A 14349-nucleotide genomic window follows, 5' to 3' on the forward strand; every position below is an offset into this window, starting at 1 on the left:
ATCTAAACAGTTCATATTGTTTGATATTGATATTGTTTGTGTCAAAATAAAACTTTGTTTCTTCTTTAAGATCTGTAAAGTGAATTACAAAGTCTTAATCCCTTTCTCTTTAAAGCAATAACTAACATTTCTGTCCTTTAATGTGACATAATGTCCTATAATGGTGTGACACACATACACAGAAAAATAACCAACAGTTCAGCAGTTTTGAAAGGATGACGATGAAGCAAAGTTTGACACGCAATTTTTGATTAATTCCATATCCAAGTCCAATTCATGGGGAAAAACAGTGTTATTCATAATTTCATATTAAATAAATACCACTGTATGAAAATAAGTGCCTCACAATGAAGATACATCTGTCTCATGCTATTTTCAGATTATATATATTTTTTTTAATTGTTTAATGTCTCACCATATGACATATTTATTAGACAGTTCAATAAAAATGTTAGTGAAACCTTATATTTTCTCAAATATTGTATTATACTGTACATATGTGTATTTTTTTTCTTTTAAAATGGTGTTTTACAAACAAAGCTTTTTTTACTGCACATTTGTCAACTACTCATTCTCAGAGAACTTGAGTTGCAGCTAACAGACTGAAAAGAAAAAGATGTTCACTTGTAGAGGAACAACAAAAATAAAAAAGTCAGAATCAGTTGTCTCTATTGAATCTTGTTGGGTTTTAGTGTGTAGGATGGATGTCCAATGCTTTTCTTCTGTGAAGCAGTGAAGAGGCGGCATAGAGTAAAGTCTGGGCTCAATAAAACCACTAATGAAACATCCTGTCTCTCAGTAAATAGACTGGCTCCCCCATCTGGCAAAAAGTTACATCATGTTGACATCCTGACATCAACACAAACAGGCCTGCAACCAACAATTAGTTTCATTAGATATTCATTTTTTTGTGTGACTAAACTTTTCTTTTATTGCTTTTTCAGCATTTGAACATACAATACAAATGTATAATAAATATACATATGTATGTATGTTAGTCTATTGATTCATTTTGTGATTCATTTTGTGGCAAATGTGAAAAATGCCAATGGAAACCTCTCAGATCCCGAGGTGACGTCTTCATATACATTTGATGTAGTTTTGCCTGACCAACAGTACAAAACCCAAAGTGATTCAGATTATACAATCAATAATTGATGATTAAAAAAACAGAAAAGCAGCAAATCCTCACATTTGAAGAACTAACACTTTTCCTTGACAAATGATCCAAAAGATGAATCGACTAGACTAGCAGTAAACTGTGGATATAACGGTGAATGTTCAGTATGAGCTAGGGTTGGGTAGGTTTGGGTAGGGTTGGGTAGGGTTGGGTAGGGTTGGGTAGGGTTGGGTAGGGTTGGGTAGGGTTGGGCGATATACTTCCCCTACTGATGATATTGCTTTAAGAAAAACAACGGTCTACGACGGGGGTGTCAAACTCATTTTAGTTCAGGGGCAACGTACAGTCCAATTTGATCTCAAGTGGGCCGGACCAGTAAAACCATTGCATAGTAACCTATAAATAACAACACTTCCAAATGTTCCCTTCCTGTTAGTGAAAAGAGGTACATTCTGAAAATGTTCACAATTAATGAATAATCCATTTACAAAAGAGATGATGAGATGTCTCGCTGACCTTTTATCTTTTCAGTTTTCCTGCTAAGTTCTTGTATTATCTGCCATGAGTCTGATAGTGACCCCAAATATTATAGAACTTGAGCACTGAAAGGTGCTGTGAACACACCAAGCACACTGGCTTCCCATTGACCTCTGTAAAGACACAGGATCTGGTCCAATTTCTTGGAAAATCTGACAATCTGTGTCCATTTCTTTCCTTTTTTGACAAAGATATTTTCCACTGGCGGCTCCTGCATGAACAGTAGCTTGACAGTGTTGTGTCACGTAGCTTGGGCGCTATCAGGACAGCGTGACCCCCAAATAGGAAAAGCAGTGCATGTTATTAGAAAATTGTAATTAATGACTTCTCTGCAATTTTTACACTTTGCAAAGTCATCCAGTGGGCCTGATTGGACCCTTTGGTGGGCCGGTTCTGGCCCACGGGCCGTATGTTTGACACCCCTGGTCTATGATATTATTAAGCTGAAGAGAGAGACGCACATGGATATAAATATCTATTGACTGGAGATGCATATGTTGCAATACACATAAGTGACCATAATGTATAGGCAGTAAGATATAGGTAGAGCAGACATCTTTCCTGCTGGAGTTAAGGCTACATGGGTAATTACGTACAGCGTCAGAGACCAGACGTACACTGGCATGTTGCTCCCTTTTTTTTTGATACGCTTCAACAATGCAGTGAGGCATAGAGGAAGCTAGAGAGAAAGCTAGAGACTGAATATTGCGCAAAATTCATAACAGGCATGCATAATTGAATATCGTTCTGTAATCACGGACACGTGAGGACCATTATCATCGCCAACCAATATCGTGTTGAACAGTAATCTCGTCATATCACCCAAGCCGAGTATGAGCTACAGGTTCTCAGAATATAAATACTACAGCTTCTCATGAAGCAAGCAGAGTCCAGAGTTTAGACTAGCAGCAGCTGGGTGTAGTGATGAGGGTTAACCGTGTAGTTAGCTACAACTTCAGCCCCGATGCTGCAGAGGAGGATGAGGCAGGTGGTTTCTGACGCAGCACTTGGAACATACTGCTGATGGAATGAAATAACAATAGCCATACGTGTTATTCACGACTATTTATATTATGTATTATTTTGATAGTCGCAACAGATGTGAAGTGTTCTTAACTACTAAATATTACTCAGTCATAATCTATGATTTTTTGTTTATTATTCAGAATCTTGTATTTTATAAGATATAATTTATTAAAAACACTGTATGTAAGTTTTTAAACTTATAAACGGGTTTAAATGTTTTTTTTATTGCCAGTGTGTGAGCAGGTTATAACCTAACCTAAAATGCAAGTGCTCCGCTACAGGGCTAACGGTGTGCAACAATAGGTACCATTCTGTTGGACATGGAGTCCGCTAACACCATCAAACGACCAGTCTCTACCACAACTCAGACTCCAAAACAAACTTCAGAGTAGGGATGTCACGAGAACCGATACTGAGGTACCAAGTCGATGCCGAAATTCAAAAAAACGTGACGGTACTCGTTTTCTACAGTACCGACGGTACCATACGATGCCTGCAGGGTCCCAAATTAACACCAGCCAAGCGCTAAATGCTGCTGCTTCTGTCCTCTGCTCTCACACACAACATCGCCATGCAGCAGCGAGATCCAGAGATGCAGAGATCCTTTATGTTCGAGAAGGGGATTCACTCGTGGGGGAAAAAACTGAACTGAACAAACTGAATTTCTATCTTTTGTTGCTTATTGCTAAATCTCTGAAAAGTAATGTTTTAGTTTTTTTTATTGAACTCTGGACTCTTTATTTCTGGTGAATGTTATTGAGACATTTGATTATCTTACACTTAACTCCCCGAATCCACTTAGTTTGAACCAATCCAACAACATCCAATCAAGTTTCAGGAGAAAACCATGAAGAACTAACGTCATGTTACTGAGCACCATTTTGTTCAAATGACGTTACATTTGATGAAGAGCTCATATGGCTTGTTTAGGACTCGAGACCTGAGTTGGGACTCGAGTCACAGACTTGAGACTTACTTGTGACTTGCAAAACAATGACTTGGTCCCACCTCTGGTAGCCTTTACCCAGTGAAATGTCACCATGTCAGTGCATTTAAACTACTGCAATCCGAGGATCTATATAGACACACGTACACATTACATGGGACTTATTGTTTTGTTTTTTTACCATGGTATCGAATTTGGTATCGAGAATCGTGGAAATTCACTGGGTATCGACTACTAGATTTCTGGTATCGTGACATCCCTACTCCACCGAAGCACAAAAAAACCAAAGTTATAAGATAAGATAAGATAAGATATTCCTTTATTAGTCCCACAAAATCTGGTGAAACTCATCTGGCAAAACAGGAATGTGACCGACGTTGGGGGGAAAACCAGGATCAACATCGGCCGGGCCTTCAGTTCATGGAGGGAGCTTTGTTTGGTTTTGGCTTGTTTGGTATCAAAACGGACCCCGAGCTGGCAAAATTCCCATTGGACAGGTAAGCTAGCTAGCTAATTACTGCCAAGCATGTGAAATATATTGTGATATTTTGGTTTTAGCTGGCTAATGCTGCTAAAGTTAATCAACATGATGCCATGATGTCAATCACGTTCAGTCTTGTGTGTTTTGCTTCGCCGATGCTCGCTCGCAAACGTGCAAGCAACAGGACGCTGACTGTCGTTGACCTAGCGGCAAGCAGTTTCTGATTCTTGCATCTAGCCCCTTTAATCGTTAATGAGGTAAATGTGACAATAATCGTGATATTCATTTGAAGTGATATAGCCCAGCCCTACTGTGGTATTTAGTTTTGTGCTATACTTCCTTTGTCAGTTGATCTTTGCTCTAAATAGGTAATGTACTCTGCTCTATTGTAACCATGTGACTTTCATGTTAGTGTCAGTAACTTGTGTAGACGAGATACATTGCCCCTGGTCACTGAAATAAATGACTAAAGGTCGTACTGTTTATGACATTATGGCCACTTATCAGAGGAAGACTCACATGAATTGTGGCCCCAGCCTCGTAAGCTGATCCTCCCTGACGAGTAGTAGAGGAACCCCAGGGCCAACATGGAGCACAGGCCCAGGAGGGAGTTGCGACCGGGTTTCATTCTCATCTCCAGCTAGCATGCATGGCACATCCCACACCGGTGCCTGTTTGAAGAGGAAATTAACTGGTTATTACTCATACACGGCTTGTCATTACTTAATACAATCCCCCACAGACGCTGAGTGCCTGAGACTCTGCACCAGTCAGCAGAAGTATCCATTTCATCGACTGTATTCCTGAGGAAGAGACTTTATTTGTAGCGATTCACCCTGGGTGCTGGGCTGGAGGCTTTGTCTTCACAGTGTTCCATGTTAAAAGGACCATTCCAGAGTTTTTAAATGTTTCAGCTCATTACCTACAGATCATGTCCACTTTACTTATGGTGACTAATTTCCAAAGCATTGCTATACGGTTTCAAAAATGTTGATGTACTGTATTTTCCCACCGGTTCCTTGGTTTTGTGTGTTTGTTTTTTTCCCAATGTGAGTATTTACTACTTCTCTTGGTGAATATCTTTGGCCTTTGCACTGACCAAAACACAGCAGCATGGTTTGCAAGGTGATCTGTGCTGTAAAGGAGGGGTTCTCAAACCTTTTTGGGGCCAGGGACCCCCGTACATGGGAGAACATTTGTCATGGACCCCCTCATAATCCTAACACAGATTAAGCATAATGCTTACTACCATTTGTACCATTAGATGCCATTGGAACTATTTGTGTTCTAAAACTTTTCAACCTAAATACTTCAGACCTGTTTGATAGTGATAAACAGAAACACATTTCAATTTGAATCATGTTAACACCACTTCATGGCTTCGTTCCCTAGCACCTGAAGGCCCCTGAAGGCAACTGAAGGCCCCTGAAGGCAACTGAAGGCCCCTGAAGGCAACTGAAGGCAACTGAAGGCAACTGAAGGCAACTGAAGGCCCCTGAAGGCAACTGAAGGCCCCTGACACATTTTAGTCTCCCGTCAATGTTCTCAATAAAAGATAGACAAACAGACAGACAGACAGACAGACAGACAGACAGACAGACAGACAGACAGACAGACAGACAGACAGACAGACAGACAGATACATAGATAGATAGACAGACAGACAGACAGACAGACAGACAGATAGATAGACAGACAGACAGACAGACAGATAGATAGATAGATAGATAGACAGACAGACAGACAGACAGACAGACAGACGGATGGATAGATAGATAGATAGATTATTGGTCCCAAATTGGGGAAATAATTGAGGTAATAAAAACCAAACTCAATACAACTGTCTTCATATTTTCTCATTGTAGCTAGTTTGGGTTTAGCGTCTCTAATAAGCTAAGCTAAGCAGCAGCATGAACAGTTGGTTGCTTCCTGAGTGAAGTGACTGATTCATGACAGATTGACGTGATGTGTCACAGTCATATCAGAGTTTCTATTGGCCCAAAGCTAACGTGGGCGGGAGTAATGGACACAATCTGCTTGTTTTATTGGTGCAAATGTTCCCCATCTGTTGGTATAATTTATAGCAAATGATTTGGTGGACCCCCTGGCAGAGCCACGGACCCCACTTTGATAAGGGCTATAGATGAATTGTAAAAGTAAAAGGGCTAAAGATGTCAAACTATGTGTAAAGTCCTTTAACCCTGGAGCTCGTCTACTCTGTGGCAGTTCAGTTATAGTGGAGGTAGAATTGTGAATATGTTATTTATTACTTCCCTGACTGAATTCCCAGTTTCTTACTATCCAGACATCCTGTAGTCCCTCTGAACTAAAACACAATCAGGAAACATATAAATCTATACAATAGAAAGTGATTTATTAGCAGCCATCTTTTGCCGTCCACTTGTACTGTGTGCAATGACAACTTTATTCTAAATATTCTACTGCAGACGCAACATGTAACGTTAGAATAGTAATTTGAGAAGCAGTATAGGTGAGGGGGGGTTAGAGTACTGTCTTTGAACACAACACACACACACACACACACACACACACACACACTGGTCACACCTCATTAGAACCGCATCAGATGGATGTTTCCAGTTTCTTTCTCATTGAGATTGACAGTAAAAAAAACGGAGACACAACATGTTTGGAGGCCAGTTTGGTTCCATGTGAGGAGATGTTCTCATGGCAGGCTGGTATAGTAAAGTATAGTATAGTATAGTGTAGTATAGAGTGTGTCTGTTGTGATTCTTAATACTGCCACATATAGACAATGATAAAGTGTGAACAGGAGTGGTGAGTCTGTGAGTCTGTAGGAGGAACGAGTTTAACCACTGACGGTAGGTTAGTTCATTTAATTACACTGGACTATAGATGGAGGATTGTTAGTGACGGGTTTCTGCGTTAGAGACACAGTGAATGTACCGTTAGAGACACAGTGAATGTACCGTTAGAGACACAGTGAATGTACCGTTAGAGACACAGCGAATGTACCGTTAGAGACACATGAATGTACCGTTAGAGACACAGTGAATGTACCGTTAGAGACACATGAATGTACCGTTAGAGACACAGTGAAGAATCAGGACGGTAGCAGCAGAATGAAGCAGAGTTACTGCAGCTAGCAGCTAACAGGCTCATCTACTGTGATCTAGTGATGGTAGCATGTTAGCTCCACTACAGTAAGAAGAAGCACCGCTACCCGGCAGGCTGCTGCTGGTGCTGGTGGTGGATGAATAACGCATGACAACATGCATATGAATGCATGAATATGACGACATGAATATGACAAAAAGGATGTGAGGAAACATGTGATTAATATAAGGTTATAACAAGTAGCCCATAAAGCCTGAGCAGCTGGCTCCGCTAGCAAACAGACATTCACAGACAGGCTCTTACCGGACGGAGACCGTTAGTTCTCAAGTTGACCTCAGATCCGTCGGTGCTTCCTGCCGCCGCCGCTGAACACCGAGCTACCGATATACACCGGTCTACATTAACATTAACATCAGCGATATGTGGAAACATCCCAGTAGTCAACTAGCGGTGCATTTTATCTACAGAGTTGAGGAGCAGACTAATGACTCCCCCTCCGCTCCGCTCCGTTAGGGCTCCAGCTCCAGCTCCAGCTCCAGCTCCGGGCTCCGGGCGGCTCCAGACAGGCTGCTCGGCGGGGATACCCGATAGGTCCAGCTCTGGTCCAGGTCCGGTGGTCTGGTCCAGCTCTGTACGGAGACACCGTGAAGCCAAACTTCAGTTCAAACTCTGGGAGGTCATTTAATGCCGCTCAGCTCATCGGGAGATGAGCACACTCAGTAGGATGGAACAGGATTTAAAGTATTTAGAGGAAAACATATATTCAAGTGATTTAACCAAACACCAACAATTAACACTTCAATGTCAACTTTCTGAACAGTTTCACTCGTTTCACTCATTAAGTGTGTTTTCCGGTGAAGGATGGTGGAACAGGGTCCGGTGGCAGGGTCGTTCAAAGCGTTTTTATTCCTGTTATTTTCCACATATCATAACTTCATTTCATTATAATACATGTTCACCCCTCTATGGCACAGCACAGCATAGGGGTTTATTACAGTGCAGCACTTGTAGTGTTGTGCTCATCAAATATGGAGGACGGAACCTGCCAAAATAAAAAAATAAATCAATAAATGATTCGATAAATAAATATGTAATTAAATTTAGCAAAAATAATACTAAAAATAAATGTAGCCATTCATTAATTGATAAAATGAGACATAAATTGATATTTCTGTTTTAATGGCCAAGGGGTTAAGGCACCAACTATGAACTGCATCTTGGCTGGTTCTCATCCAGCCAGGTACCTTTGTTGCATGTCATTCCCTCATTCCCTGTCACGATCTAATAAAGGTATAACATGCCCCAAAAATATAAAACTGTCCAGGCTGATGAATTATTGTAAAAACCTTTAATCAAATACTTAACATTTACAACTGCAGATTTGATGGCTCATTAGAACACAAGCATTTATTAATGACTTGACTATTATCAACCCACTAGAAAGAAAGATTCCTCATAGCTTGGCAACCCAAAAGTTGCTCTTTTTAAAGGGGAACTTCAGTATTTTTCAACTTGGACCTTATTTTCTGCCCCAATAGCACCAGACTGCAGCCTTAGAGCAGCTGCTGTCTGTAGCGCTCTCCCTCAATACTGGACCAATTTCAGTAAATTGTTGTCCACACAAAAACATGGGAAATAAGGTCCAGGTTGAAAAATAATCAAAGTTACCCTTAAATGGCTTAGTGACTTATTAGATTTGTAAGTTAATTACAGCATCTGAACCCTTAATTAAGGGTACCTCACAAGAAAAACTGGTCTCATGACATATAAATAGCAAGTGAGTAAATGTGGAATGAAGACAGACAAATAGCGCTGAAGCAAATTTCTTTACTGAAACAAACAAATGAATTTTACAAATTGCTTGAATGATAATCTGGAAGTTGAGTTATTTCTCTTCAGGAGGAGACAACGAGAACAGACAGCTCATCTCCCGGGTCAACGAGTTACATCTTAAAATAGACTACATGACATTTACACTTCACAGGTTTCTGTGAAAATACACATAGAACATGTTTTACAAAACAACGCAATAAAATAGAATAGAAAATCCCCCCCTCCCCATGTACAACTCTGTTGATACTTTATGAATAAAATAAATTCATTCTCCACTGGACTGATGAAAGCAGGGTCTTTGAATTGGCAACAACTAACTAGAAAACTAGCGTTCCTCCGTCTGCAGTCACAACAAGAACAAGTTCACAGGCAAATGATGACGCCTGAAGGCCACCGTGTCCCTGTAACGAGTGCAATGTGATCAATGAGGCTTGGCCAAGAGTGAGGGCGCACAATCCATAATACATTTTATAAATGTACAATTAACATTCTGAAACACTTTTAACAAATTAGCAATGGCAGCAAACAACTATTCAAATGTCCTCGCAAACTGGACTTAAATAAAAGTGCAACGCACAACTTTCAGTAGAAGAGGAAACAACTGCGTAGACAAAGCGCATTAAAAATCTGAATGGGTTCTTTAAAATTCATCTATATACTGTAGAAAAAATAGAACATACATTGTCAACCTCAACCTCCGCAGTATTACTGCAGACTCATGTCTGTAGTGCAGAGGAGACTTTCTCAAAGCACCTTAATAAATAGGCTGGTAAAAACAAGCTCTATTCAGTTCTACTAAACTAAATGTAAAGGAATGCAGTTCATATTAATAGAAAGAGGAGGCATAAGCAGGGGATTAAAAGGCATTGCTCCCACTTAAAGAAATACTTCATCCATATATTATGATTTTTGTATCCATTTGTTACAACCACATCGTCTGGAATGCTGGGGTAAAAAGTTTCTACTCGCAGGTGTGAGCAGCCTCTCGACACACTGAAGTTATAGGGCGATTCTTTCCACGACAATATGAAAAACTCTTAATGAAATATTTTTGAATTTTTCTCGCCAAGTCTTCAACATTCCACCCGTGTGCTCAATATGCCTATCAAACCTTTATTTATTTTTACACTGTAAAACATATCGTCTGCTCAATACATATCTTGGTCGTACTTTCTTAAATAACAAATTTATGTATGACAGAATAATCTCAACTCAATGGCCACTTACTAGCTTACTCCACTTACTTGGACCGAAGAGGGCCAGCCCTTCAAACGCACACTTCTGTCACTGAATGACTGACTGACTGATGTAGTTACACGACAGTTCAGCCGAGTGTTGGAGTTTCCTCACTGGCCGTTGCTCTTTCAAAATAAAAAGGCAAGACCAGCGCGATGAACAGTCCTTTATACAAATGAGCCCGTCCAGCGCGACGCTTTCGGCTACACGAAACTTCAACCAAGCTGTCAAACAAGGCGATCTAGTTCTAAAATGAAACCAGATTCAGCAGTGGCGTAGCCTATTCCTCGCTCAAAATGTTTTCAAAAGAAGATTTTGGCGGATTGTTTCGACAGAATAACAGAAAGTTACGTGCAGGCCGCCATGTTAACCAGCAAGCTGAAAACCAGGGACCAATCAGGTGCATTCAACCAGAGGGAACGTCACCGCTTGAGCAGCCAGTTGAGCGGAGCAGCGCGTCCCCTAGTGTCCTCGCCGGACCCGGTGGACATGTACTGCTGGATTTAACATTATAGACATGACCACTGACTATTTGTATCACAGTTTAGCCACAAATTCACAGACTGACCGTACAGACATACACTCCGTTCGGACCGAGTCTTGTGAAAGCTTCAAACTGCAGTTGAAAGCCCAGAGAAAAGCCAGTAAGATAAGATTATTCTGTCACACTTCTGTTGCTAAGGTCACGAATGAATGCCATGCTCGACCAATCCTCATCAAGAATGTTTGTTTAAAAAATCCGGTAACGTTTTCTTCTTTTAAACTCTCAAACATCGATATCCACTTCAAAATACAGACCGAAAGCAAAACGTAATCGTAGCACAGAGTAGTGAAAGCTGTCAGAAAGCTGTCAGTGAATATCTGGTCAGGTTATATAATCTTGTTTACTTCCTCTCTGATCACAGTTCCAGATAACAATTGAAATTTTAGCCAATTTAAGGCAACGTTCTCATACTTGTGTGAGATGCTTTTTTCTGTGTATGAGTGTTTGTCTGCTGTTAAAAATAATCTCCCTGTAACGTTGTTGTTTCAAGAAATGGCTGCCACTTTTTCATGAAGGATCACGAGTACAAACATTCTGTACATCATTCCAGGCATCAGAGGCAAGCAGCTAACTGATACCAACTATCTGGGTGAAGTATTCCTGTAGTTAAAAGGATAATACCAGTGCAATTTTGTTTTCAGATTAACGCCTGTAAAGAGTCTAAACATGTTGGTGGATTCCAAAGACTGTGACTGCATCATCTCATGTTAGGAAAACAAAATGACGTTCCCATACAACTAAACTGCATTCTCAATTACCTTTTGAGGGAATTTTCTCCCGGATTACGGTCGCAGTTTTAAAAAGTTTTTTTAACACATGGTTAACATTACTACTTGGTTAGGTTTAGTAAAAAATATCATGGTTTGGCTTAAAATTACAAAATATGTTTGTTACGTTATTTAAGCAACGTACTAGGGCGATAACGCGTTAACGCTAATTTGTTTTAATGCTCAACTTGCGATTTTTAGGTTGTAGTGGGCTCAGTTTCAAAGCTAGCGTGAAGATACTGGTATCATATGAAACTAGAAAAACATAAACCAAAACCCTAACCAAAATGTTGGCGAGGAAAAACTGGCATGGCCATTTTCAAAGGGGTCCCTTGACCTCTGACCTCCAGATATGTGAATGTAAATGGGTTCTATGGGTACCCACGAGTCTCCCCTTTGCAGACATGCCCACTTTATGATAATCACATGCAGTTTGGGGCAAGTCATAGTCAAGTCAGCACACTGACACACTGACAGCTGTTGTTGCCTGTTGGGCTGCAGTTTGCCATGTTATGATTTGAGCATATTGTTTTATGCTAAATGCAGTACCTGTGAGGGTTTCTGGACAATATCTGTCATTGTTTTGTGTTGTTAAATGATTTCCAATAATAAATACAGTATATACATTTGCATTAAGCAGCATATTTGCCTACTCCCATGTTGATAAGAGGATTAAATACTTGACAGATCTCCCTTTAAGGTACATTTTGAACAGATAAAAAATGCGCGATTAATTAGCAAATAATCACGATTAACTATGGACAATCATGCAATTAATCGTGATAAAAACATTTGAATCAACTGACAGCTCTACAACGGACGTAAATTAAAATAAATGAACGTAGAGCCATCCACCACCTCGACCTCCTCCCTAAGCGGACTATTATTACAAACGGATTTGTGATGCGTCAAAAACAAACGGCGACAAAATACTTTTCCATTGAAACGTAATTAACAATGCAGTTTCCATGTATGGGAATATCATTTTTAGAAGACGGGGCTGTCGGAAAAATACCTGTTTCAATGGTGTGTGGCAAAAAACTTGAGAGGTTCGTAAAGCCCATAAGATTTTCAGCAAATTGTCTGATGATGTCATTGACGGTGCTAGCGTTAGCATAGAGCTCTGCTACCTCACACATTCGGTACCTGTTGTGTTGGATACAGAACTTATTTTCCATTGTGTTAAAATAGGGATGTGTTATACAAAATGTAATTTATTGAGACATGTCTCTTTCTGACTAAGCCAATCATTTATGTCCATGTGTTGTAAGTCTAATTTAGCTCGGCAAGCTAATAGGGAATGGGAATCGCGGAGCATTCTGAGGCGCGCCGCCATTTTTGGAGGGTAGCGTACGTGTTAGCTTTTGACACTTGCAGTAAACAGTCAGCGGATAGCACTCTCACCCTTTATCTGACATCACATTCCCATTCCCTATTGTAATCCACCACTGAAGTCCTATACAGAGTTAGGGTCCTGCATTATTCTGTAATATCGTAGTCCTGTCTTGGAGAGAGGCTCTATGTCAATATCTGGTTTTAAGGACTTAATTATTCAAATAGATATCATGTTCACATGGTGCACAATCCTAGAGAAAGTTGTTTTTTTATCAAATTAGCATGCAGAACTGTCGGCTAGCCTCCTCAGAGTACGGAGCCTGGCAGGCATCTTTAGAGCTGACCCGGTGAGTCAATTAATCGATTAGTCAATCGACAAAAAATTAATCAACATTAATAATTTTTCAAGCAATAAACAGGAACCAAGGAATAAGTGCAATAAGGCTGTTAACTTGAAAGTATTTATTCAGCCGTTTGAAGGCACAATTTAGTAATTTACAAATTTAAATAAAGCGAATCAAATCTACATTTGATACCTGTCGGGCTCCGTATCGTAGCCAATAATGGCAACAGGGAATAAATAAAATGGCGCTGATATCATCCTTTAAACTTAAACACATATGTGGCAGTGTTAGATGAAATGTTTAGCAATTTATTTAACATTACTGTAGATTAAAGTTTAACTCCAGCATTCTCTTTTTTTATTTCTAAAAAAGGTGCCTTACTGTCAAAATGCTACTTTATTGAACAAATGCCATTTTTATATTGCTTCCTACTTTTCTGTACTGCCAAGGCTGGACGTCAGCCTACTGCACTGTGTGGAGTCCTATATGGAAAAACAGAAATTACAAATCCTGCTGTCAAACAAAGCAGATAGAACTCTTATTGAATGAACAAAGATGGATGAATGAAGTAAAAAATAGAGAACAGTCCAAAGCGGGTCCTGAAGGAAAGGAAGTCATCTGGAGCTACACTCTCTCAGTGGCTAGCTGCTAAGTTAAGGTACAGTGAGCACCGTTCAGTCTGTCAGTGCTGGTGGTGTGTGTGTGGGGGGGTGCAGACAGGGCTACTCCATGATGGCTCTGTAAATCACAGGCTCTATGAAGTCCCCCCTGTAACGCGAGTTGATCACTCTCTGTCTCTTTGACTCCTGGATGATCTCCTTCTCTTCGAAGATGCCGTCAAATCTCATGTCTGACGCTTTAGACTGCAGAGACAAACACAAGGCTGTATGATGAAACAAACACAAGACTGCATGACGAGACCGACACATCTTCTACATGTCTTTCATTGGTTTTTACACATTTTAAAAATTATCAAAACGGGAGTAAAGTAGAAAACAAAACAGAAATTCAGCTGACGTTAATCTAACGTAGTTTAAAAATGTTGTTCCGTATGTTTTCATGTATGAAAAGAGTCCAAATG

The 14349-nt window shown here is 40.2% G+C and overlaps 2 protein-coding genes across 5 annotated transcripts in view; both read right to left on the minus strand.

The window, feature by feature from the left end:
• The window catches only part of st3gal3a (ST3 beta-galactoside alpha-2,3-sialyltransferase 3a), a 53683-nt gene extending 45709 nt beyond the window's left edge, over positions 1 to 7974 (minus strand). For 2 of the 3 annotated variants that reach the window (XR_012594088.1, XM_074636943.1), the window contains exons 1-2: positions 7513 to 7914; positions 4630 to 4781 (exon numbers count right to left, since the gene is read on the minus strand). Coding sequence is in view for 2 of the 3 variants with exons in the window: in XM_074636943.1 (XP_074493044.1) it covers positions 4630 to 4744 (115 nt within the window). In the remaining variant the exon portion in view is untranslated. Of the gene's footprint in view, positions 1 to 4629; positions 4782 to 7512 lie in introns of all 3 variants that reach the window. The other variant, XM_074636944.1, reaches the window with a different exon arrangement.
• Positions 7975 to 9020: 1046 nt separating this feature from the next.
• kdm4aa (lysine (K)-specific demethylase 4A, genome duplicate a) overlaps positions 9021 to 14349 on the minus strand; it is a 37993-nt gene continuing 32664 nt past the window's right edge. For both annotated transcript variants that reach the window (XM_074636879.1, XM_074636878.1), the window contains exon 22: positions 9021 to 14131. In XM_074636879.1, coding sequence (XP_074492980.1) covers positions 13991 to 14131 — 141 coding nt within the window. In that variant the 3' untranslated portion in view covers positions 9021 to 13990. The remainder of the gene's footprint in view (positions 14132 to 14349) is intronic.

This window comes from Sebastes fasciatus, chromosome 5 (genome assembly GCF_043250625.1).
Source record: "Sebastes fasciatus isolate fSebFas1 chromosome 5, fSebFas1.pri, whole genome shotgun sequence".
NCBI classification, from domain to species: Eukaryota; Metazoa; Chordata; class Actinopteri; order Perciformes; family Sebastidae; genus Sebastes; species Sebastes fasciatus.